Raw genomic sequence first — 27,300 nt, 5'->3', positions numbered from 1 at the left:
GTCACATTTTCAAGACATTTTGCTTCAATGAAAACATGCAATAAATACATAAATAAATGAATTTTCATAACCTCATCCTCTTTCAACTTACAAGAAATACACAGAACTATGTAAAACTATGCACATTTTCAAAAAATGAAGGTATCCCCTCCAGATAGAAGTAATTGCCCCAATCAATGGATGTACCCACAGGCATTACCTATTCTAAAATTATGGTCACCCATACAAAAGCACATGTTACAGCCTGTGTTTTCACTTACACTAAATACTGTTATTTCCTTATCTCTATTCCCTTCTCAGATGTAAAAAACAGACTGCATGCTTCCAGTAAAGATTAACTTTTATTCCTAAGGAAAACAACACTAGCTAAGTTTAAATAAATAAAGTAAACTGTGCACTATTATATTAAATGCATAAAGTATTAAGATCGCTGAGAAGGCAACTTATATAACTTACTGAAGTTCCACAGTTTCAGACTTAATTTATTTTCACTGAACTGCTTGCCAACACACTGTACCTCATATATTTCTCTCAGCAAAGTGTGCTCAGACCTCTTGTGAATAAATTGCTTGCACCTGCAGACAGCTTGTTTCCACGTAAAAGCATTTGTTAATGAGAAAAAAGCTAATAACTTTGCAGGTGCATAAAAGAATCTTTACAATTTTCACTCAGACCACATTGTTTAGACTTCTCAAGATTAACTGCTTGCTCCTGTAGACTTCTTGTCTCCCACTGATGACATTTACTAATGGAAAAAACAGCTAATGGCTTTGCAAATGCAAGAAAACTACCATTTACCATGCCTTTTATAAGTTTTGCTTAGTTTTCAAGCATATTTACTTTAAAAGAACCATAGTCTATATCTTACACCACAGACATTAATCTAGATACCAATCCCTGTAAAACAGGGGAAATTATTAATTCTAACAATACCCTTCTGCATTCCCATCACAGCAGCTCAAGATCAGTGTTACATTTACTTTAGCTTGATTGTTTCCAGCCTTTCTTACCTTGTTACAGTGCCTGGAAACATTACAACTAAGAAAAAGTGATTTCTTGCTTTAATATATTTGCCATATACAGCAGTCTTTGATAAAACTCCCCACCTCACATATAAAATATCCCTGGAAGCATCCTATATAAAAATACTTTACATTATAACGTTCAATTTATATCATGAAATTCTTATAAAAACATTAATGACAAAAAATGTTTTACTTAAAGTTACTTCTTCAGTTCTTTCAATGTCTTTTTAAATAATAACGACATAAGGCTATATGCTTAACAGTTCACACAGCAATTTATCAATAAAATTTTCCTTACCAGAAACAATCAGTCTCCCTGGTGGCTGTGTGGCATTCTTATGAATTTTTGGAAGTAGGTATAAATATTGTGGTAATGGATCCTTGACCTTTAAATTATATGAAGTTTTATCATAAATGAACCCTTCACTAAGTACCAACTGTAAAAATTCATCAATTTCACACTTAAATCTAGATGTTGGCTCGATGGACATGGCCATGTAAAACCAACCATCTTTCAGTTGTCTTTGATAAAACCATCAGGTTAACAATGAGCTATTGATGAAACAACTCTTGTTTCATGCATTTGGTGCAGCATCATTGGGACATTTTATTAGCTGATGAATGGCTGAATGATCTCTTGAATACTAGATGTTGTTTTTCTTTTAGGAGAGGTAAAACATTGGGTGGCTACTTTAATCATTACAAATGTAAAATGCCATCTACAAATATTATTCAGGGTACATTGGATAGTACTAAACTTGTTGGATGCTTTCCCTGCAGTCACTGTTCATTCTGTAGACACATATTTCAAACTAAAGAATTCACTACTTAAACTACACCCCATATATTTCACATTAATATATCTGCAAATTGTAGTACAGATTAGGTAGTGTACTTAGTTGTATGCATGTGTTTAGTATTTTATATAGGTCAAACTCCGAGACCATTCAGATTACGCATATCTGAACATCTTAGTACACACTATCAAACATTCACCTGCCCAACACCAGTGTATTGTTATTGATAGGGTATGTGGCAACAGGAACTGCAAAGCTGGTTGGCACAATATTTTAAATAAAAAAGAAAAAACCTGGATTGTTAGACTGGGTGGTTTCCTAGATATATATATATATATATATATATATATATATATATATATATATATGGGGTTTGGTACTGCAGTCTGTGTTATACAAAAAAGGCTACAAGCTGAAACCGGTCTATTGACTGCTGTTTGACTTTAATAAAAGTCAAGTTTTTTCCTCTCACACTAGTGCTGGTCTGGTTTGTTTCATATTTCACTTATCAAAGATACTATACATTAAGCACTGCTGGTAACTGAGAGGACTGATTGCCAAGATATACTCTTATTTACTTCACTGGCTGAATCAGAGATCATGCATACATGGAGTAGATGAAACAGTAACCATTACATACTATCTGTTGCTTCACTTTTCTCCTGTTAGTGTGGTTTTGAAGTTAGTACATATATATGACTTATGGCTAGTCTCCCTACAAGACACTTTTCAGTGTTTCACATAATGTATAGAGCTGCCCAACAAGGAAGATTCTGATGTGTGAGGTTGCTTCCTGCTCAGTCAATAAGGTTTAATACGTGTAGTTATTCAGTGAGAAGGCTATGATGGGTGAGGGATTCAGTTTGGATTCTCTCTGTAAGATGTTCTAGATCACAAGAAAGCCATCAGTATTGTTAGAATGATCAGACTTCCCTGCAAGCAACACTGCATCATAATGGCTAAAGGTTACAAGATATCTACTCATCCTAGCATAGGAAAGACTCCAGCACCCCTCATGTTCATCTGTTAGTTCTATAATAAAATGTCTTATGCTCCAGAAACTACTGAAAAGCTACACAGCCTGAACAAAGACAGAACTTGAGCAAAAACTCAATATTGCATCTTATGTGGATACCAGAAGAGCAAAAGACATATTCTGAATAACAGGTGTACTGTTTTTGGTGAAACAGTGTCACAGCAATAAACAGACATCCTTGAGCAGTCCATATCTTTAACTGATAAAAATCTTCCAAAAAGTTATGCTTCATTTTCCAAACTGACAAACTACCCTGATGAATAGTGTTGCTTTTTAAAGCCTTTTAAAGATGGTGATTGTTTTGGGGGCAATGACATGCAGTTCAGTGTCATTACAACCTTTAAGCCAAGAAATGTCTGCACATACTAGGTTCATAGGTGAGTACTAGGCTATCTGCCCGAAGGCATTTATAAGCCTAGCCAGAATGTGTTGGCTTTCGCTGTCCCTTAGATTAGTTCCCTGTGCCTCTGTCCAGCAGAGCCACTGAAGTGATCCCCGAGGTAAACTTTCTGTTTCCCATCCACTCATCAAGGTTTCTTTTGAAGAGCGTTAGCGAGGAGCTCTGCCTAATGTAGACTGGGATCTTGTTCCAAATCATGGGAAGTCTCTGGGACAGGAATCTATACCTCCAGAATGTCCTATTTATTGTTGCGGTAAGGTTTAGATCCCTAGAGCGTGTGGCTTGAGGGGATAAGGTTTTCTTTAGGTGGAGCATGTCCATCAATTCTGGTTGCACATGACCTTGTATGTCAGGCAGAGATCACCTCTGAATAGGCGGTATGCAACAGAGTACAACTGGAGTTTCTTCAGTTGAGCAGCATAGGGCATTTGTTTGAGGCCATTGATCCTCTTGGTGAGGTACTTCTGTGGTCTTTCCAGCTGTTGCAGTTGTCTTGTAAGGTACATCCCAAATGGGGCATTGAACTATAAGATGGGTCTGATGAGTGATGAGTAGAGGGGCACAATGACCTTTTTTGATCTGGATGCAAACCCTTTTGTGATTAGGTGGGCCACGTAGAAGGATTTTCTAACCACTTTGGCAATGTGATTATCAAAGGTGAGATTACTATCTACTTGGGTCCCCAGATCCCTTATTACGTCTTCTGTATTTAGGGGACTGCCACCTATGTGGTAGTTTGTGGGTACTTTGTTTTTTCCAAAGGGGATGACTATGCACTCTGTGGCATTTAGCTTGAGGCCATGATTTTGACACCAGGTATCCGTCTCAGTGAGACCTTTTTGGAGGATGTCTGTGTCAGCCGGAGAGTCAATTATAGCCCCTAGTTTACAGTTGTCTGCGAACATGGTCAGCCATAGTCCACCTGTGCTTGCCTGTACCTCTGAGAAGTATATGCTGAACAGGAGGGGTCCCAGGACCGAGCCCTGGGGAACACCACTTGTAACCAGTTTAGAGACGGATCTAGCTCCCACAACTGTCACCATGTGGGTTCTGTCCGTTAGCCAGTTGGCAACCCATCTTGTGACATAGGGGTTTATGTTCAGGCTGGTGAGCTTGTTTATAATACCAGAATGGGGAATGGTGTTGAGGCCTTAGCGAGGTCTAGGTAGGCTGTGTGTACCACCTTTCCCTTGTTTATAGCCTTGGTAACTGTCTCAAAGAAGTCCACCACGTTTAGGAGGCATGATCTGCCCTTAACAAAGCCAAACTGGGTAGGGTCCCATGTTTAGAGGTTCCCAATGTCTCTGTTAATGAGTTCTATGATGATGTGCTCCACAGCCTTGCAGACCAAGCTAGTCAGGCTTATAGGGCGATAATTCCCAGGGTCTGTTGTGGCTCCACCTTTGTGGAGCGGGACAACCGTTGCTGTGCGCCACTCTATGGGTATGTAGCATGTGGAGAGGTTGAGGTTGAGCAGTGTGTTTAGGTGAGGGGTTAGTTCGTCTTTGAGCTCATGTAGGATGCAGCCTGGGACACTGTCCGGCCCCATTGATGCTGAGTTTTTGGCTTTGGAGAGGGCTGTTTTAACCTGAGTGTTTGTGATTTCAGGGACTCTACATTCTTCTGGTATGGTTAGGGGTCCTTTTGGGGGTGAGATGGGGGTGAAGTTTGCACTGAACCTGTCTACCAGGATGTTAGCGATATCGGTCTGTTCAGTGTATTTTGTGCCATTCTGCACTAACTCCGAGAAGATCTGAGCATTGCCACTTAGATTCTTGACATAGCTAAAGAATGCCTTGTGGTTATCTTTGGAGTCTTTGGCAATTTTTCTTTCAAAGCTCGCCTTGGATGATTTTATGAGGGATCATAGTTTCTTGCTGATACTGATCAGGGATGTCTTCCCTTCTTGGGATTTTACTCTTTTCTGTACTAGTTTCCTCCTTCTATTGTATAGCTTGTTTATGGCAGGAGTCCACCAGACTGGTTTCCTTTTCTTGGAGGAGTGAGTCTTGGTTTTGCTTGAGATGGCACGATCCATGCATTCTTGTAGCTGCCCGTAGAATGCATTGGTAAAGGATTTTGTAGCTTGGACAGTGTTATCCTTCAGCATGGCAGCTTTGAAACTTTCCACCTCGGTCTTAAGTAACGTGAAGTTTGCTTTTGAAAAGTTTTTCATAGTGGCCTTTTTGTCCGAGGGAGGGGGCGGAATATGGATATCCAAAGTGATTTGTTTATGGTCAGATCTAACCAGCAAGGGGTTGACCTCTGGTGTGGAACACCGGTCGCCCATGTTGGTGATGACCAGGTCCAATATGTTGTCACCTCTGGTGGGAGTGTTGACCAGTTGAACCAGGCATTTGAGTTTATAGATTTCTAGGAAAAGTTGGGCAAGGGGGTTAGTACTTGAGTAATTCTCCCAGTTAATGTTTGGGTAATTGAAATCACCCAATATTAGGGTGTTTGGTAGGACCTTTATGTTTACCAGTGTTTCCAGAAATGTGGAATGGGGGTCCTGGGACATGGTGGGTGATCTATAGCAAGCTACAATTTGAATTGCAGTTTTGCCCATTGTTAGTTGCACGTGGATGATCTCTGACGCATCGTGCTGTGCCACTAACCTGGAGGTGTGGGTATCTTTGATGAATATGGATACGCCCCTGCCTTTTGTATTTCGGTTTGGGTTCTGTGGCCGAAATGTATGGTGTGAGTTGTAACCTGGTAGTACTGGTGTGCTCTCTGGAGCCTTAAATCAGGTTTCTGTTACTGCACATATATCGATTTTCCCCATACTGAGGAGTGCCTCGAGTGCGTGCATTTTGAGGTTTAGACTTCTGGTATTGAATAGCATTACCCTCAGTTTTTTGTTACTTGTGCTACTTATGGTGGTGGGTTTGTCTTTTGAGCCTTGCCTAAAAAAGGCACTATGGGGGTGGCAAGAGCCTTGGCAAGTATTTCTTTATACCGTGGTATCATTCTTGGTGAGGGCAGGATGCTGCTCACGGTCAGGGTCATACCGGCCTGGGCTACATGATCAGAGAGCTCTTCCATGTCTCTTTTCATGTAGTCCAGGGAGGTACGGCTCAGGTCATTCACACCAACATGGACAATAACAGAGTCATATTTGTACTTGTTCTGGAGTGACCTGAGTGCTTGTGTTATGTGGCGGATCCTGGCACCCAACAGGCAGCTAACAGTAACCTTCTCCGTATTCAGCCTAGTGAGTGGGACATCAGTGTGCCTGACTATAGAGTCACCTATTACTAGTATGTTGGGTATGTTATTTTGCCTTAAGAGCTGTGATTGCATGGCACACTGGTTTTGTGAAGTATGTATTTCATGGTTTGTGTTGGGGGGTTGGAGGTTGCTTGGATGTTTGCTTTGGAGGTCTCTGTTGGTTTTGCAGATTTTTATTTAGAGCCTCCGAGTATGTTTTTGTGTATTTATGTGTGTTTTTTGCTGGTGCTGGTTTAATGGGTCTATGTAAAACTGGTGGTGTGATGCAAGTATTTCCCTTCTCCTCTTGACTGATCCAGTCTTGGGTTGAGAGAGCTTAGCCTCTAGTTAGGCTGTATAACTGCATCTCTCGTATGTATTAGTGTTTGGAGGAGGGGGATGTCTGTGTACATGAGGCAGTTGTAACATTGCCTCAAAATGCCCAGATTCACCAGTTGGACTGGAGAGTGCACCTGAAACTGCCCTTTGGACATGCCTGGATAGGTACAGTGAACTGTTTTACTGGATGGCTGGTAAGGTTGAATAGAGAGCCTTGTTCTTCTGTACAGTACAGGAGGGTCTACTGCTAGGGTTTATAAGTGCTTGCTATAAGTTTTGAGCAAGTGCCGGGCTGAGAAATGAAAGGCTTGAATGCTTAAGTTGAAAGTTTGTCTAATTCCAAGGGTAAAATTGAAGACGAGACTTTGTGGAGCCGGGAATAATTTTACTCTAGCTAACCGGTGCTGCCCGGCATGCAAAACCGGGCAAATATAGTATTTATAACAGGGAAATTAAAGAGATAGAAATTAGCCCAAATGGCCAATAAACTACTAATTTCTGTGCTGAAACCACTCCTCCAGGTACAGATAGGCTGCTCAAAGCTCCCTTCTCTCACAGGTGAACAGAGAAACTTCCTTCTATCCAAGTAAGGTATGGGCAAACACTGAGATTTGTAACACAGCCCTGAATTCAGCACTAACCTGAAAACTGGACTACACTAGCTTAGAAAGGCGGGAAACAAGTATATATTTTTTTTTTCAGAAAATAAAGCAGATACACTCAAAAAAACAGTTTAAAAGCATAGAAAACGGATAAGTATTGTTATATATCACAGATCAGAGTTGTAGTCAATGCCCCCAGTAATAAAGCAGGAGGAAACACAAATACAGTAAAAGCAGATGAATAAAGTGAAATTATATATATATATATATATATATATATATATATATATATATATATATATAAAACAATAGAAAACAAACAAACTGATTTAAACAAGTTACCCAATTAACCAGAAAAAAGCTCAAAACTGAGCCCTGTTCCAGCAGTCTTCAATCAAACAACTTCTAACTGCACACCCCTGCTTACTAGGGTGCAGGGGAACCTTCTCCAAAAAAGATGGCCTGGATCAGTGTCTCAATTTATACAAACAAAGCTAAATTCAGCAGGCCTGAATCTGGTCTATAATACAGCAACAAGGTGCACCAATTTCAGAAAGAAACAGTTCAAATAAGCAGTCACAATAAGCCTGTGACCAGAAATTCCCAGCTCAGAAGGGCAGAATCCAGCCTCTCCTCCCACAAGAGTGCAGACCACAAACCTTCTTAATGTAGAATAACTGGCCTGAAGCCCAAGTGCTTAAGCCAGAACTAATACACTTTTAGAATAGCAGACACTGGGCCTTCAATCAGCAATTCCCAGCTTAGAAGGATGTAAGCTACCTGTCCTGCCACAACAGTGCAGACCACAAACCTTCTTAATGTAAAACAGCCTGTATGAAGTCCAAGTGCTTAAACCAAAAGACTTAGAATAACAGTCACAATTCAATCAGGCTACAACCAAGCAGTAATAATTGCAGCAGAATAAATAAAATTGAGTACTTTTAAGAAAAGCAAAATAGAGTAGGAGGAAACACAACTGCAGCAAAAACAAATGAGTAAAGTGCAAATTTTTTTTTCTTTAGTGCAACAAGAGAGGAAGGAAGAACCTAAGTGGGCTGGCCTTCTCTAATCTTCTCTCTGTATGAACACTAGACTCAGAAAAAAATGAAAATACAGTACTTTTAAACCTGCAAGTTTGTACTTAACAAAATACTACAATTCACTACTGCAAGTTTCACTTGGCTTTAGCTTGTAATGCAGATGTTTGTAGCCAAGCAAGTCTCTCAGGAGTTGAGCATAAAATGATTTCTCAAACTTTATAGCTAGCACTTAAAGTACAGAGGAATCCCTCTAGGCTATTAGAGATAACAAAGAAGTGAATACCAACACCCCCTCTATAGCAAACTAACTGCAGAGATAGAGACTCCATCTAGGACACCTGTGCAAATGAGGCACCAAAACCAGAACTGTGAAGAAACCTGCTCGTGTTAATGACTCTACTACTGCGTTCTGCAAGCCTTTAATTTCAACATGGTGTCACATTCTTGGTAAAAACCTTAGCTGCTAATACCCTGTTTCTGTTCTTCATGGAGAAAACAAAATGAATTGAGAAAGTTTTCTTTTATCGAACAAGAGTAGTCATATAATGCTGAGAACTGTCAACAAAAGTAATTAGCCATAAGCATTTCAAAGCTGACTGGTTGCCATTCTGCTGTCCTGATTTTTTGGAGAGGCTTTGGAAGTATGGAGGGTTTTACTTGTCCTTCCTACTATATCCAGACCACCCAGACCACTTCATTCCTAGGTCTCAGACCACATACTGGGCAAGGAAAATAAGTAGCCATAATCACATTCATTATTAATGCCCCAAAGGAATCCTGTAATTTAACTAAATGGTCATGAAAAGGACCCTTGTGCATTTTCTGTTTTTATGCAGTTCTGTAAGTGGTAGAAAATGGAATGGGTATGACTGAGGAAGATGTTTTTCTTACAGTGAACTCCCACACTACTTTTGTAAAACAAACTATAGTATTTAACGTCAGACATATGCCCATTTTCATTTCTTTAGAAGAAGTATTCAGTAAGACAAGCAGTGGCCTCTGCCATGGCCCTGATGTCTGTTTCTGTGCACAGTACTTAGTGTATCTTAACCAACAAAGAAAATTAAAAACATTCGAGCATGTCAAAATGCAGTAATTGCACAATAACATCCATTACTTATACATTCCGTAAATTTCCTATGCTGATGAAATATCCATTATCAGATGCTATCATTTCTGAAAAAATACATAAGCTAAAACAGTGTCTCAGTCTTTCAGTGTGTGCATGCAAGTTATCAGAATTTATAGCATGTACATCTATTTTAAATAATTAAAGTCCAGAAATGTTTTCCAGTGAATGGAACAGCACAGTCCATACACAGTCTAGATGATCACTTTGCAGGTCATTTCTATATATGCAGATATGCATTCAGTAGTGATTTACTCTTTGTATGACATTCATCATATATATGTACTTCCCTTTTCACATTCTAATCTGCACTAGGCCACTACACATGTCTTCATGATGACAGAATGGCCTTGCAAACAGGCTTAAAACTCTGGACACCACAATGCACTCTCAACTTTGTGACAATACTAGTCTTCTGGAACAGTATAACATTAACATTTAATCATTTTAAAGCAACCCTTCAAGACAAAATTATTTGGTACCCCAATGTTTACCTTGTTCAGTGTGCAATGGTACAGTGTATGTTAACATGTAAAATCAGCACTTGAACAGATATGAGTAATTCTGTAGGCTTTTGTGGAAAAGTTAACCACCTTAATGCACCGGCATTATAATTAAAATAACTGATCTGTGCTTTAAAAATCTAGGCTTAGCAGCTGCTAGAATATGAAATCTACCTCAAGTTCCTATTAATATTCATTTTTCTCTTAAATACGCTTTTTTAATTAGTACTTTTAAAGTCCTTCAGTTAATAAATGCTTAAAATACATATCTTCCAGATTAAATGGATTTTGTTTCTCAACTTCATCTTAGCATACCTGGGCCAAAACATTTAATGATTAGTACATTTCCTTCTGTTCCACAGAAAACAAATGTTTACATCAGTAGTTTCCACTCCTTTAAGTTCTATACAAAATTACCAACAAACTTGGTTGCAAAACAGTGGAACTTATTTCTGGAACTTTCATTTATATATTATCATCAAAATGTACCCAGTATCAACCTCAAAAATCCACAGGCTTGTCTTTTAGCATCTTTTGTACCATAATATGTTAACCTTTTTATGCAGATTTAAGCTGTGCACACTAGGTAAAGGAAAAGTTTGCCTTGTACTCCCTGGGCCTACCACCTGAGCAAGAACAAAATATGCAGTGAACATCCTTTCAGCTTTTTCAAAACAAGCATTTTGACAAGATTTCTGTTTCTTATTTTTACCAGCTCTTGCTATGTGCCTCGTTCAACAATAAGTGTGACTTTTTTTCTTGTGTTAATTTGCATTAAAAAGTTGTGGTCTGTTTGGCAAGACAGCTATAATACACATTAACTCTTCTGCAAGCGTTACTCCTGGGACTCTGTCCTGTATATTATGTTCTTGTGTTCTTCTGCTGAGCTGCACTGCATTGTGGGTTTTATTTCTCTGTGATGTTTCCACTTTTAAATTAATATTTAAGTCTTACAGAATGGTAGGTTGTTTTTCCTCTGTTAATAATCTCCTTGTATGTGCCGCTTATTTATTCCACAACCAATTCTGTTTCTCAACATACACAGCTATAAAAGACTCTGTAAGTATAGTCCTGGGCTGGATTTCTCAGTTCAGCCACAGAGTCTTTCACTGATTTACTTTGTTTTCTAATACGAAACTCAAATCTGCACCTATGAACTATATTACTAGGCTTAAGATTAAAATGAATTCATACTAAGGTTATAGTTGAACATAAATCTTTCATTGGGTTTTTCAGGAGACAGGATGCATTATTTAAGTGTAGACTTCAGGTTCACAAACACAAAGAAGTATGGCTTTCATACTGTCTTCACTTGTAACCTCATTTACAATAACAAAATCAGTATTCTTCATGGGATTGTAATTTTATATCAAACCTAATCAAAGAACCTACGGCTCCCATATTTTTCTTTTAATTCCTCCTCAGGTTGAGTCAAGTCCTGAAATTTTTTAATGTACTAATCCTATTCATTTTTTTAATCTTACAGATCTTTTCACAAAAATAAAGGTGTTACAACTACACACACACACACAAACATGTGTATATATATATATATATATATATATATATATATATATATATATATATGTGTGTGTATGTATATAAAACATATACACATTTGAAAGTCAGAATGTTAGACAAAGCACCTATGAATGAATGGCACTCTTTTTCTATGCTCTGTGTTGGCCTTCTACATTCAGCCATTGTGTGTGTGTGTGTGTGTGTGTGTGTGTGTGTGTGTGTGTGTGTGTACATATATATATATATATATATATATATATATATATATATATATATATATATATATATATATATATACATATATATATATATATATATATATATATATATACATACATGCATACGAGTGCTATAAGAGTTATAGCTGTACTCATTTTTCGTGTGCTGAAATACTGGTGTTTATCAGTGGTGGTACAACCAGTCGAATGATACAATGGTCAATGTTCATCATATCAACAATTAAATAATTCCTGAGCTTTTCCCTTTGTGTTTGTGTGACCCTGGAGTTAGGATATTTCCAGGTATTTGTAAACCTATTGGTTTACATTTACGATTATTTTTTTTAATGATTTTAGTGCTAATTAATGGTAATCGCAGATGAGTTTGCTCAATGTTTTGTGTTTCAATCAAATGAGACGGGTCAGGATTATGGGTCTGTAATTACCTGGGTCCACTGAAGCCCCGCCTTTGTGAAAGGGAATGACTGTTGCTGTTCTCCATTCATCCAGCACGAAGCCTGTTTTGAGGCTGATATTGAATAGATTCTGTAGAGAATCAGACAAGTCATGTTTCAGGCTGACTAGCAGGCAGCTTGGCATGTTATATGGCCCCACGGACATAGTTTTCTTGGTCTTAGAAAGAACTTTGATAACTTGTTTTTGGGAGATTGGGGGGTTATACCTAGTATATGATCTAAGTATACTGGGGAGTGAAGTTTGAGCTAAATTTGTCTGCAAGTAGATTTGATATGTTCTCTGAGTTACAGTACATGATGTCATTTACCATTAGTTCTGCACAATTCTAGGCACTGTTTCTAAGATTTTTAACATAATTAATGTAGGTTTTGTGGTTATTCTTTGTCTAGATAGCTATTTTTAACTCATATTTGGCTTTGGTTGATTTGATCAGGGTCTGGAGTTCCTTGTTTAGTTTGGAAAGAGAATTTTTGGCGTCTTGAAAGTTAGACTTACTTTTGCATATAATGCGTCTTTTTCTTTTTATTATAGAGCCTATTTATTTTTGGGTTCCACCACAGTGGGTTATTATTGAATTTGGTACTGTATTTATTTCTGGAAGATAGATACATCTATGAGGCTATCTATAGGAGCATATAAATTGGCAGTGAAGGATTCCACATAAGAAGTGAAGTCATCAAGATGTAAGGGCTTGGGCGGCCATGATGGTGCAGTGGTTAGCATTGCCGCCTCACAGCAAGAGGTTCTCTGGTTTGATTCTCAGCTGGGGTGCCTTCTGTGCGAAGTCTGCACGTCCTCCCTGTGGTCATGTGGATTTCCTCCAGGTGCTCCGGTTTCCTCCCACATCCCAAAGACATGCAGTAGGTGGATTGGACACTCTAAATTGGCCCTAGGTGTGAGTGTGTGCATGTGTGTGCCTTCTGTGGAAGGTTGGGTGCCGAACTAGCAACTCGACACTGTAAAACTTCACTGCCAATCATGAGCGGACAGATGATCCGCTGTGGCGACCCCTAACCAGGAAAAGCTGAAAGAAGAATAAGATTCAGTTTTATTACATTAGCCTTCACATAACCTCTGAATATACATAATTTCTGAATAACGAGGATTTATTCTTATGGTAAATGTGATTGATTTGTTGTCTGATTTGACCAGGGAGGAAGTAATAATTAGTGGATATAGTGCTGAATGCCTTACTAAGTTTAAGGTAAGCAGTATACACTGCCAGCCTTTCATCAGATCTTGTTGTTACCTCTTTAAAGAATGCCTCAAGATTCAAAAGGCAACATTTCCTCTTAACAGACCCACAGTGTACCATTTCTAACAGAAGTAGGTCCCCTGTGATAGTGTGGATAAGCTCTACTATAACCTTTGCCATATTTTATGCAGACTACTGGACAGACCCAATGTATTCCTCTTCCATCAGGTCAGGTACATGCCAAACATGACTGACAGGGATTTGATCAGGTTCTCCTCAATTCTGAATCTAAAACCACTAGGTTTTTCGTGTAGTCTCATGGAAAATAAGTTTAATTTTATTTATGGCAATGGCTGAAGTATCTGTAGCTGTATAAGGGATGTCACCACCTTGTTGCTGCAGTACTCTGACATATTTAAGTCTATTGTGAAGCCTGCACAATTTTTTCTAAGTTATCTTGTAATCGCTTACTGATAATATGGTACATCACAATGTTTCTGTTTCAGTTTTGAGACTTAATTGAAAAATATCTTTTTATTGCTTTCTTCCTCTAAGACCAAGTTGAGTTTATTATATGATGTGGAAGCTTTGACAATGAAATTAAGTAGTTTCTGTATTTCATTTAACCTAGGCCGTACTAATTCACAGAAGTGAATATACACACACACACACACACACACACACACACGCGTGTGTGTGTGTGTGTGTGTGTGTGTGTGTGTGTGTGTGTGTGTGTTTGCGTGTGTGTGTATGTGTATGGGTTTACTTCAGAAGACTGAAAAACCAAAAGACTGAATCCCAAAAGACTGAAAATTCAAAATACTGAATGATGGACTTTGCTCCTTTTCCACTGTTGTGTGATCTTGGAGTTGGTATATATAGTTAGCAGGGGGTGTGGGAGCGCAGCCCCCCACATAAGAGGTACAGGGGGATTTGCCTCCTGTGTTCAGTATTTTAAATGTTCAGGTTATTCTTTTTTCAGTCTTCTGAAGTAGACATATATATATATATATATATATATATATATATATATATATATATATATATATCTTTCTCTCTCTATATATATAAATATATATATATATATATATATATATATATATATATTTTTTTTTTTTTACAACTAACCTCCCAATGCCCTATTAAGCAAGGAAATAGTGTATACAAGGTCAGGACTGTCGTAAAGAACCTCACCCAAACAGACATCCTTGGTAAAACACCTGAGCAGTTCTCTGTACCCTGCTACAGTCACTCACCAGCCAAAAGGACTAAATGCATGCATGCCTATTTCCATGAAGTCACTAACCTCGTCAGATGTTGTGTGATCTAGGTAATTTATAAGCATGATGCTTATAAAAGGAACAGAGTCATCTGACCATAACGACTGGCAAGTAATATGTTATTTTACCAAAAAAGGAATATATACTTTAACTGGTAAGATAATGAAGGGTAACACAATGATGCAAAGAATACATTTTAGTGCATCTGTTTTACTGACAGATGTGATGGGGCAGAGGGATGCCGGTGCTGTACTTCAATATATACTTGATTTACTGGTTTCAAGATAAGAAATTTAATCTGTTTATTTTACCACAAAAATGTTACAAGTGGTGGGAAACATGTTATTCTGTTGTACAGAACATCCAAGGATAACAAGGCAGCCGGGGGATATATATTTTTTGGATAGAACATGATGCAAAATGCAAACAGGACTGCTATTAGGTGGATTATGACAGACAGACTACATAATGCACTGAAGCAATCAGGTGGACAGGAATAAAACACAATCTGTTTTCAGGGACGCTGTGATTTCAGCTGTGTTCAGCCTGACACTTAGTAATGGGAATATCACGGTTAATTTGAATATACACGTCTGCCATGCATCTTTCCTGTACCTATCTGCATATACACTCAGCAGATTGCAATCTGCAGCACAATACAGCAATGGTTTAGGATATGTAATACAGTGAAGTACTTGTACTAAGGGATGAATGGAATGTCTTGCAAATGATTATGAAACTGCAAGTAAAAAGGTGCAGAGTTGCTAATTGCAGCATGGTTCTAAAGCAATGGGTCACTGTAAAATGCACTCTTTAGCAACTTTCAAAATACGTGCACTGTCACTTTTTTGTTTTTGCATGATATCATTTTTTGTGTGCGCTTACTAGGGCACAAATACCTCTCTTCAGGGGTAAACTGGGAGCACACTGGCTGATTAAGAGACTTGCGCAGAGTTACACAGTTAGCAAATGGGAAAAAAATGAGGAAACCACAACTCAAGACTAAAAACAGAAATTCCTTAGTAGTTCTTAGCCTTATCTTTCTCTTTAATCAAACGACTTCCTTCTACATGACATCATTTTTAACAGATTTTAGCAGCATTCCAAACATTGAATTGAAGTGTGAAAGATCCACATGCAAAGCATGCACATTCTCACTTCGTCTGGTTTCTAAATTAAGGGAGTGATTTGTTCAGTCTCAACAAACACTGTTTTAGCTTTCTCTTATTCTTCCATTAAAGAAATAGCCAAACAGAAAATAGCAAATACCACATAAAACACTCACATCCATGCCCTCATTCAGTATTTACAGCAATATAATGGTGTTTGAATGTCTGTTGTAATCATTTTCCAAGTTGTGAGGTTCTCCAGTGGAAACCAATTACATAAAAGAAGAAAGTCAAAATGGCAACTTTACCTGCCATGGCCTTCACCCCAGCAGAGAATTATTAGATTAAATTTTCCATTCCCTTCATCTACGAGATTCCGTGTATATCTGCAGAAAGAAAATACTGTCAGAATAAAAAGCAAAAGTACGTAATGCGTTACTCGTTTCTGCCCATAGACCTATATGAAGCCCCCAGGTTAGACTTACAGAATGATCACATTAGAATGGAATACATGGCTTATTATCTAAAACTCAAAAATGGATAATTAAACTACAAAGTTCCCTGTTCACATCATACTCTGCTAACAGATAAATCTCTTATTAGCAAACAGAAACTAAACTACTGCTTTTGAAGCAATCTTCTTGTTTTGTTAATGTTAGTTGAGTGTTGATCTGTCAATGTGCCACTTTAACAGACTTCAGCTTTCCCTACCTGTATTCCATCAAGTTATGCAGACTCTTGGTGTTTGCCGGCATGTACATGTATAGTGATATAGCACAGTCTCTCACTTTCCAAAAATGTTGTTGTTGTTAGCTCATTCTCCCTCATGTTGTCAGCCCATCAGGTAGCTGACTGTGAGAAGCAAGACTAACATTTGGGGAAGGTGTAATATCACTGTTACTGTTCTGTTAGCTCGACCTGCCAGAGTTTTAACAAAGCAGCCATCTTTACAGGAAATTCCACTCAGCATTATGTGCTACTCTGCCAAAAATGGAAGGAAAAGGCAACACCTGTGGCAAATTCCTTTCTTTAAAAAAGAAGTTATGTCTTACCATAACATTCCATCTGTGTTGTGGATCTTCATTCATTCCTTACTCATAGGACTTCGGTTCTGTCCTGGGAACTGACCCGGCCAATACACAAGCTCGTACCAGCCAAAAACTCTTGAGCTAAGTCCTACCCATAGTGCCCCTCTTCTCCTTCTCTTCAGATTGAACTTGCCCGCCCAGTATAAGACAGTGGAAATAATAGATATAGTTGAGACAATGGAGGCCCTATCTGAGCAAATACCTTACCAAGCAGACAGGATCAAATGATCCACCGGGAGTCATTAGGTAGGGGATGGAGGGTGGGACGTAAGGAATGAATGAAGATCTACAACACAGATGGAATGTTACGGTAAGACATAACTTCTTTATGTGATGTAAATCTTCATTTGTTTCTTACTCATAGGACCGGGTCCCCAGCTACTTGCATCCTAGGTGGCCCTATGGAAGGATATTCCTGAGCACCACTGAGACAAAAGATGCTCTGCCCCTGGAGGCCATATCCAATTTGTAATGAGTGATAAAGGTATGGGGGTTTGCCCAACTGGCCGCTGCACAAATGTCATCCATAGAGGCTCTGGAATGAAATGCCACTGAAGTGGCCATTGATCTGGTGGAATCAGCCTTGATTCTAGAAGGCAAAGATAATTTGTTCTGTTGATAGACAAAGGTAATTTAATCTCTTAACCATTTTGACAAGGTGACTTTGGAGACAGGTTACCCCAATCTGGGACCTCAAAAGGCTATGAACAGTTTGTCTGACTTTCTGAAGGGTTTACTTCTGTCCAAGTAAAAATAAAGCTGTCTTTGTACATCCAACATGTGTAACTGGTACTCACCTCTGTTTGAAAATTCAGTAAAAAAGACTGATAAATCAATGGACTGGCTGAGACTTGAATTTAAGATAACTTTGGGCAAAAAGGAAGGGTTAGTATGAAGTGATACACTTTCTTTGTGGGAAATCAAGTAAGGTCGGTTGACACACAAGACCTGCAGTTCTGACACCCTCCTGGCTGAGGTGATGACAACTAGGAATAAGGTTTGCCAGGATAACAACTTTATGTCACACGAGGCAAAAGGTTCAAAGGGTGAGCAGGTCAAACCTTGTAGGACTAAAGTCACATTCCATGGTTCAGTTGGGGGTCTAATAGGTGGTTTGAGGTGTATTATTCCATTCATGAAGGTTTTGCAAAGACAATGAAACATTAATGAGGAATCATTGAAACCATTATGGAAATTGGCGATAGCCACCAGTTAGACTGCAACAGTAGAGACTGAGGCTCCAGCATGAAGTAGGGTCAAAAGGTATTCTAAACCTTTATGGACTGGCATTGAAAAGGGGTCTAGTCCTTGTTCCTTAGCCCAAATTGTAAATCTGACCCATTTGCTGTGATAAATTTTTCTGGTGGAGGGTTTATGGGAAGCCAGAAGAATCTTTCGGACTGGGGAAGATAAGTGTATTTGGCTGGCAATCAACGGAAGTGGAGCTACCAAGCTGTCAGCTTGAGGCTGTGAAGGTTAGGATGAACCAGCCCCTGTGGGTGAGATAGGAGTCCCGGGAATGGGTCCAAGGTCCACAGGCGGTGAACCAAATGAGGCCAAAGGAAGGGGAACCAAACTTGGCAGGGCCAGCAAGGAGCAATGAGGATGACTTTGCTTCTCAGCCATTGCACTTTCTTCAGGAGCTGCTGTATGAGTGGAATGGGTAGAAAGGCATACATTAGACCCTGGGGACAATCGTGAATCACAGCATCTCTCTGTGATGCCCCCTGTGGGGGAAATAGGGTGAAAAAGCTGCTGCATTTGTGGTTGAAGGGGGAGGCAAATAGGTCACAGCAAGGCTGGCCCCAACAACGAAAATTTTGAGTCACTTCTACAGGGTTGAGAGACCACTCATGAGGCATTAGAATGTTCCTACTCAGTTTGTCTAAAATCAGATTGGAATTCCCGGGAATGTACATTGCTAATAGAAAGCAGTTGAAAGCTATCACCCATTGCCACACTCTTAGGGCTTCCCAGCATAAGGGATATGATCTGGTTCCAACTTGCTTGTTGATGTACCAGACTACTGACATATTGTCTGACTGGATGTCAATTGTCCTGGACTGAAGGGTAGTTTGGAATGCTTGCAGCACTAAGAGTACCACTCTCAGTTCTGGGGCAGTGATATGCAATTTGGCCTCTATGGGGAACCAAGTGCCTTGGACGATCCTTCTTTGAAAATGCCCTCACCCCCCAAATCAGGAAAGCGTCCATGGTCACTGTGGCTTTAGGTTGAGGGGGTGAAAAAGGTCGACTCCATAACTCCTCCTCTGGCTTCATCCACCAACTCAAATCCTGCTTGCATCGACTTGTTATGCGAATTGGGTGAGAGATTGGATGTGTTATATGAGACCATTGAGAAGATAGGAGACACTGCAGTAGCCTTATATGGAACCTTGCAAGAGGGACCAGTGGAATTGCACCCGCCATGGAGCCCAGCAATTGTAGAACCTGTCTGGCTGGGACTAGGTCTTGAAAAAGTATTATTTGAAGTTGAGCTCTCAGTTTTAGCAGCCTGTGAAGAGGCAGGGCAATAAGCACAAGAGATTGTGTTGAACATTGCCCCAGTGAAATCTAAGGTTAGAGTCGGTACCAGGTTTGATTTTCCTACGTTTATAGAGATTCCCAGTCTTTCTACCAGGCCTTGAGTGTATGGCATGGCTTGAAGCAGTAAACTCCTGGTTGCAGTGGTGAGGAGCCAATCGTCTCGATATGTAAACACACGGAATCCTTGTAGTCTGAGGTGAGCTACTACTACTGCCATGCATTTGGTGAACACTCTAGGGGCTATGGAGAGACCAAAGGGCAGTACTCAAAATTGGTAATGTGATTGGCTCCCAGCCAGAAGAGGAGGTATTTTCTGGACCGTTTGTCCATTTTTATGTGGTAATACGCATCCTGAAGATCTATAGAGCACATCCAGTCATCCTTCTCCAGGAATGGGAGAATGGACTGAACTGTGACCATCTGGAATTTTTCTTGTCTGACAAACTTGTTTAGAAGACAGATCCAAAATTGGTCTCCAGTCCCCTGTCTTTTTTGGCACTTAAAAGAATCTAGAGTAAAAACCGGATGCTACTTGGTCTGGTGGGACTACCTGGATGACTCTTTTTTCTAGCAGCTTTAAACGTGTAGTACTGCTGCATCTCCCTGACTGGGTGAGATGTCAGGGATTCACATTAGAGGCTTGGGATAAAGGTCAAATGGAATATGGTATCCTCTGGTCATAATCCTCTGCACCCAGGAGTCTGAAGTCATTGATTGCCAGACCAAGTGGTGAAGGGAAAAACATTCCTCCAACTGTTTGCAGAGGACAGCAATTGGACCACTCTTCAGGAGCACTGATAGGGATGACCAGAGAAGGAATCTCTGGAACCCTGGTTATGTGCCCCCCCCCCCCCATGCCATGCTAGAGATGTCTCCCAGATGAGTTCCCCCGTCTGTCCTGGGGGTTCACCACATATGTCACGGAAAGGTCCTTGAAATTTCTTGAACCACATTTTCTGTCCCTCTGATTCCCGGAGTAGGATCATTGAGGGGCTGAAAATGTATGCCCACAGCAGATAGTGTCTTTCCATCTTTCTCACACCTGGCTAAAGTGTCCTTAACTTTAGGGCCAAATAAAGAAGACTCATCAACAGGAGCATTAACGAAGGAAGACTTGAAGGGGTCCACAAAGTCACATAAGTGCATTCAGGCATGACTTTACACTGTTCGGTGTACATTTTTCATTTGGTTTGGACATCTGCACATTCGAACAATGTCATGTTGAACAGCAGAGAGACAAAAGAGAGACTTTGTAGTGATTAAGTTTCATTTTTCTGTGATAGCCACTTCTGTGCATTTAAAGTGATTTTTTGATTCATCTGCTTTAGTTTATGAGAAAAACAAAAAAAATACTTGTTTTCCAGCCTTTCTAATCTTATATAGCCCAGTTTTTAGGCTAGTGTTGAATTCGGGGCTTTAACAAGGTCGTTTTTGTGTTGAAATTTCCTGTTTAACTGTTGTAGGCTACACAATCAAGTGTGATAGCCATTTCTGTGCATTTAAAGTGTTTTTTGATTGTATCTGCTTTATTTTCTGAAAAAAATAAATAAATAAATAAACTTGTTTTCCTGCCTTTTTAAGCTAGCATAATCCAGTTTTCAGGTTAGTGCTGAATTCAGGGCTGTGTTACAAGTTTCTGTGTTTGCCCATACCTTACTTGGATAGAAGGAAGTTTCTCTGTTCACTGTGAGAGAGTGAGCTTTGAGCACTCTATCACTGTGGGAGAGGAAGCTTTGAGCAGCCTATCTGTCCCTGGAGGAATGGTTTCAGCCCAGAAATTAGTAGTTTATTGGCCATTTTGGGCTAATTTCTATCTCTTTCATTTTCTTGCTATAAAACCCACATTTGAGAGGTTTTTGTGCTAGTGTACAGCTCAGCAAGCTCCTGCCTGGTGCCCTGCAGAGTTCTACAGCAGCAGAGAGACAAAAGAGAGACTATGGAGTGATTAAGTATCATTTTTCTGCATTTTCTTGCTGCCTTTAGTTAATTCCACCTAAAACACAGATTTTCTAGAGATTCTGTGGTTTCAGCTACATATTGTACTTATTTTACTGCCTGCACTTTAACAAAGTTGTTTTTCTGTTTAAATTACCTGTTTAACTGTTGTAGGCTACACACTCAAGTGTGATAGCCATTTCTGTGCATTTAAAGTGTTTTTATCATTGTATCTACTTTTTCTGAAAAAAAAAAAAAAAAAAAACCTCACAAAAAAAATACTTGTTTTCCCGCCTTTCTAAGCTAGTATAGTCCAGTTTTCAAGTTAGTGCTGAATTCAGGGCTGTTACAAGTTTCTGTGTTTGCCCATACTTTACTTGGATAGAAGGAAGTTTATCTGTTCACTGTGAGAGAGGGAAATTGAGCAGCCTATCTGTCCCTGGAGGAGTGGTTTCAGCCCAGAAATTAGTAGTTTATTGGCCATTTTGGGCTAATTTCTATCTCTTTCATTTCCCTGCTATAAAACCCACATTTGTGCGGTTCTGCGTGCCGGGTAGCGCCAGTTAGCTAGGGGATAACTATTTCCATCCACAAAGTCTACGCTTCAATTTTTCCCTTGGAACTAGACAATCTTTCAACTTAAGCACTCAAACCATTCACTTGTAAGCCCGGCACTTGCTCAAAACTCACAGCAAGCACTAATAAACCTTAGCACTAGACCCCCCTATACTGTAGAGAAGGATAAGGCTCTCTATTCGACCTTACTAGCCAATCAGTAAAACAGTTCACTGTACTTATTCAGGCATGTCCAAAGGGCAGTTTCAGGTGAACTTTCCGGTCCAACTGGTGAATCTGGGCATTTTGAGGCAATGTTACAATTGCCACATGTACACAGACAACTCTTTCCTCCTTCCACCAAACACTAATACATGCGAGAGATGCAGTTATACAGCCAAACTGGAGGCTAAGCTCTCTCAACCCAAGACTGGACCAGGCAGTCAAGAGGAGAAGGGAGTTACTTGCATCACACCACTAGTCTCACATAGACCTATGAAACCAGCACCGGCAAAACGCACACATAAATACATGAAAAGATACTCAGAGGTTCTAAATAAAAATCTGCAAAAGCAACAGAGACCTCCAAAGCAGACATCCAAGCAACCTCCACCCTCCAACACAAACCATGAAACACATGCTTCACAAAACCAGTGTGCCATGCAATCACAGCCCTTAAGGCAAAATAACATACCCAACACACTAGTAATAGGTGACTCTATAGTCAAGCACACTGACGTCCCACTCACTAGGCTGAACAAGGAGAAGGTTACTGTTAGCTGCCTGTCGGGTGCCAGGCTCCGCCACATAACACAAGCACTCAGGTCATTCCAGAACAAGTACAAATATGACTCTGTCATTGTCCATGTTGGTGTGAATGACCGGAGCAGTACCTCCCTGGACTACATGAAAAGAGACATGGAGGAGCTCTCTGATCATGTAGCCCAGGCTGGTATGACCCTGACCTTTATTTATTTATTATTATTTATTTAAATTTGTTGACCGGGAGTGTCTGACTGGACGTGGGTCCATTTTCAGCGGAGGCCCGGGGAGGAAAGCTCCACAGTAAAATAAACAGACAGTAGTTACATTGGATTACATAGTGATTAACAATTTAACATAGAAATTACTTACAACATATTTACAGATGAAGAACATAGTACATCAGTAGACAACTAGAATCTTTATCTGTGAAGTACATAACAGGCATTAACAAATGTAACAATGAGAAGTTCCTGCTGTATAATAAGTACTAGACTTATGAGCATCTGAGCTTGCTATCATCAAGGTAATTAGTGGAGGTGAAAGAAAGGTAGTAGTTGGATGGGGTGGATGATATTAGAGTGGGAGTTGCAAGGGCATAGCCAGCATGTTTTTAGGTGCGCTTTTAATAAAGTTTTGAAGTTGGTGCATGATGGTACGGAGGTAATTGTGGGTGGGAGTGAGTTCCATAATTTGGCTATGGCGCAAGAGAATAGTGCTTCACCAGCAGAGTTATTGGCTTTAGTGATCTGAAAGTGATTTTTGTTGCTGGATCTTAGTGGTCTGGAGGTGCGACAGAGTTGGAGTAGATTCTGGAGGGATGGGACATTTAGTGGATGGTTTACTAGTTTGTGGGTGAGTGAGAGTTGATACCACTGAAGGAGGTGAGGGAGTTCAAGCCAGCCCAGTTGAGCAAGTGAGAGACAGTGGTGACTACGGTAGGATGCCCCTGTGGCGAATTTTGCGATTTTGTTGTAGCAGGTCTCTAGCTTGTTTAGATCACATTGCCTTAGGTTGGTATATACTGGAGAGGCATAAAGTAAGGTGGAGACCTTGAGTAGCATCCTGCCCTCATCAAGAATGATACCACGGTACAGAGAAAAAATGATCAATTTCAACAACTGGCTAAGCTTCTGGTGTCATTCAAAGGGGATTCAGTGTCTGTCAGCCTGGGATGACATGCTCGACAAGCCACGCTGCTTCGCTAGAGATGGCTTGCACCTGTCACCCTTAGGTTTTTGAATAATGGCCAAGGCTCTTGCCATCTCCATAGTGCCTTTTTTAGGCAAGGCTCAAAAGACAAACCCACTGACATAAATAGCACAAGTAACAAAAAACTGAGGGTAATGCTACTCAATGCCAGAAGTCTAAACCTCAAAATACATGCACTCGAGGCACTCTTCAGTATGGAGAAAATTGTGCAGTGTGCAGTAACAGAAACCTGGTTTAAGGCTCCAGAGAGCATCCCAGCACTACCAGGCTACAACTCATTCCATACATTTCGGCCACAAAACCCGGACCGAAATACAAAAGGTGGGGGAGTATCCATATTCATCAAGGATACCCACACCTCCACGTTAGTGGCACAGCACGATGCTTCAGAGATCATCCATGTGCAACTAACAATGGGCAAAACTGCTATTTAAATTATAGCTTGGTACAGATTACCCACCATGTCCCAGGACCCCCACTCCGCATTCCTGAAAACACTGGGAAACAAGGGTCCTACCAAACACCCTGATATTGGGTGATTTCAATTACCCAAACATTAACTGGGAGAACTACTCAAGTACAAACTCCCTTGCCCAACATTTCCTAGAATTTATAAACTCAAATGCCCTAGATCAACTGGTCAATACCCCCACCAGAGGCGACAACATATTGGACCTGGTCATCACCAACATGGGCGACCGGTGTTTCATACCGGAGGTCAACCCCTCAGTGATTAGATCTGTCAATAAACTAATCACTCTGGATATCCACATTCCGCCACCACCCCCGGTCAAAGAAACCACCGTGAAAAACTTTTCAAAAGCAAACTTCACATTACTTAAGACCAACGTGGGAAGTTTCAAAGCCTCCATACTAAAACATAATGTGTCCAAGCTGCAAAATCCTTTACTAATGTACTCTACAGGTAACCACAAGAATGCATATCCCAACCAAAACCAAGACTCACTCCTCCAAGCAAAGGAAACCAGTCTGGTGGACCCCTGCCATAAACAAGCTACACAATAGAAGGAAGAAACTAGTACAGAAAGCAGTAAAATCCCAAGAAGGAAAGACATCCCTGATCAGTATCAGCAAGAAACTATGTTCCCTCATAAAATCATCCAAGGCTAGCTTCGAAAGAAAAATTGCCATGGACTCCAAAGATAAACACAAGGCATTCTTTAGCTTTGTCAAGAATCTAAGTGGCAATTCTCAGATCTGCTCGGAGTTAGTGCAGAATGGCACAAAATACACTGAACCGACCGATATAGCCAACATCCTGGCAGACAGGTACAGTGCAAACTTCAACCCCTCTCACCCCCAACAGGGCCCATAACTATACCAGAAGAATGTAGTGCCCCTGAAATCACAGACACTCAGGTTAAAACGGCCTTCTCCAAAGCCAAAAACACAGCATCAATGGGACCAGACAGTGTCCCAGGTTGCGTCATACACGAGCTCAAAGACGAACTAACCCTTCACCTAAACACACTGTTTAAACTCAGCCTCTCCACAGGCTACGTTCCCATAGAGTGGCGCACAGCAACGGTTACTCCGCTCCACAAAGGTGGAGCCACAACGTACTCCGGGAACTATCGCCCTATAAGCCTGACTAGCTTGGTCTGCAAAGCTATGGAGCGCATCATCATGGATCTCATTAACAGAGACATTGGGAACCTCCAAACACTGGACCCTACCCAGTTCAGCTTTGTTAAGGGCAGATCATACCTCCAAAAGCTGATGGACTTCTTTGAGACAGTTACCAAGGCTATAGACTAGGGAAAGGTGGTCCACACAGCCTACCTAGACCTTACAAAGGCCTTTGACACCATTCCCCACTCAGGTATTATAAACAAGCTCACCAGCCTGAACATAAACCCATACGTCACGAGATGGGTTGCGAACTGGCTCACAGACAGAACCCACATGGTAAGAGTTGTGGGAGCTAGGTCTGACTCTAAACCGGTTACAAGTGGCATTCCCCAGGGCAGAGTCCTAGGACCCCTCCTGTTCGGCATATACTTCTTAGAAGTACAGGCAAGCAGAGGAGGACTATGGCTGACCAAGTTCGCAGACGACTGCAAACTAGGGACTATAACTGACTCTCTGGCTGACACAGACATCCTCCAAAAGGGTCTCACTGAGGGAGATACCTGGTGTCAAAACCATGGCCTCAAGCTAAATGCCAAAAAATGCATAGTCACCCCCTTTGGAAAAAACAAAGTACCCAAAAACTACCACATAGCTGGTAGCCCCCTAAATACGGAAGATGTAATAAGGGATCTGGGGACCCAAGTAGATAGTAACCTCTACTTTGATAATCACATTGCCAAAATGGTTAGAAAATACTTCTATGTGGCCAACCTAATCACAAAAGGGTTTACATACAGATCAAAAGGGGTCATTAGGCCCCTCTACGCATCACACATCAGACCCATCATAGAGTACAATGCCCCATTTGGGATGTACCTTACAAGACACCTGCAACAACTGGAAAAACCACAGAAGTACCTCACCAAGAGGATCACTGGCCTCATGCAGATGCCCTATGCAGCACGACTGAAGAAACTCCAGCTGTACTCAGTTGCATTACGCCTACCCAGAGGTGATCTCTGCCTGACATACAAGGACATGTCTAACCCAGAATTGATGGACATGCTCCACCTAAAGAAAATCATATCCCCTCGAGCTACATGCTCCAGGGATCTAAACCTCACCACAACAATAAATAGGACGTGCTGGAGGGATAGATTCCTGTCCCAGAGACTTCCCATGCTCTGGAACAAGATTCCAATCTACATTAGGCAGAGCTCCTTGCTAACCCTCTTCAAGAGAAACCTTGACGAGTGGATGGGGAAACAAAAAGTTTACCCCAGGGATCCCTTCAATGGCTCTGCTGGACAGAGGCACAGGGAACTAATCTAAGGGGGCGGCGAAAGCCAACACTTATAAATGCCTTCGGGCAGATAGCCTAGTACCTACCTATGAACCTATGAACCCATGTACCATTTAACTTATGTATATGCAGCATTTTCAATAAAGTAGGGTCAAAGACTGCCTTACATGCAAGGCAGAGATCACCTCTGAGTAGTCTGTATGAAACAGAATAAAGTGACAGTGATTTCAGAAGATGCTCATAGGACAGATGCTGAAGACCTTGAATTTTTTCCTTGTGAGGAGGGATGATAATACATTTTTTTGCATTGAGTTTAAGGCCATGACTTTGGCACCAGTCATTTGTTTGTGTAAGACCCTCTTGTAGGATGTTGACATTGTTTGGAGATTCTATGATCACTCCCAGTTTGCAATCGTCAGCA

At 40.5% G+C, this 27,300-nt stretch overlaps 1 protein-coding gene across 1 annotated transcript in view; it reads right to left on the bottom strand.

Annotated features, from left to right (window-relative positions):
• The window catches only part of CDO1 (cysteine dioxygenase type 1), a 214,606-nt gene that overhangs the window by 98,350 nt on the left and 88,956 nt on the right, over positions 1-27,300 (bottom strand). Inside the window, exon 2 of the mRNA XM_044059637.1 lies at positions 16,193-16,270. Within this exon, the coding sequence (XP_043915572.1) occupies positions 16,193-16,270 (78 nt within the window). The remainder of the gene's footprint in view (positions 1-16,192; positions 16,271-27,300) is intronic.

This window comes from Protopterus annectens, chromosome 17.part0, assembly GCF_019279795.1.
Source record: "Protopterus annectens isolate FY-2018-M chromosome 17.part0, PAN1.0, whole genome shotgun sequence".
Classification (NCBI taxonomy): Eukaryota; Metazoa; Chordata; order Ceratodontiformes; family Protopteridae; genus Protopterus; species Protopterus annectens.
Note: the sequence above shows the minus strand (reverse complement) of the source record. Positions and strands in the feature narration are given on the sequence as shown.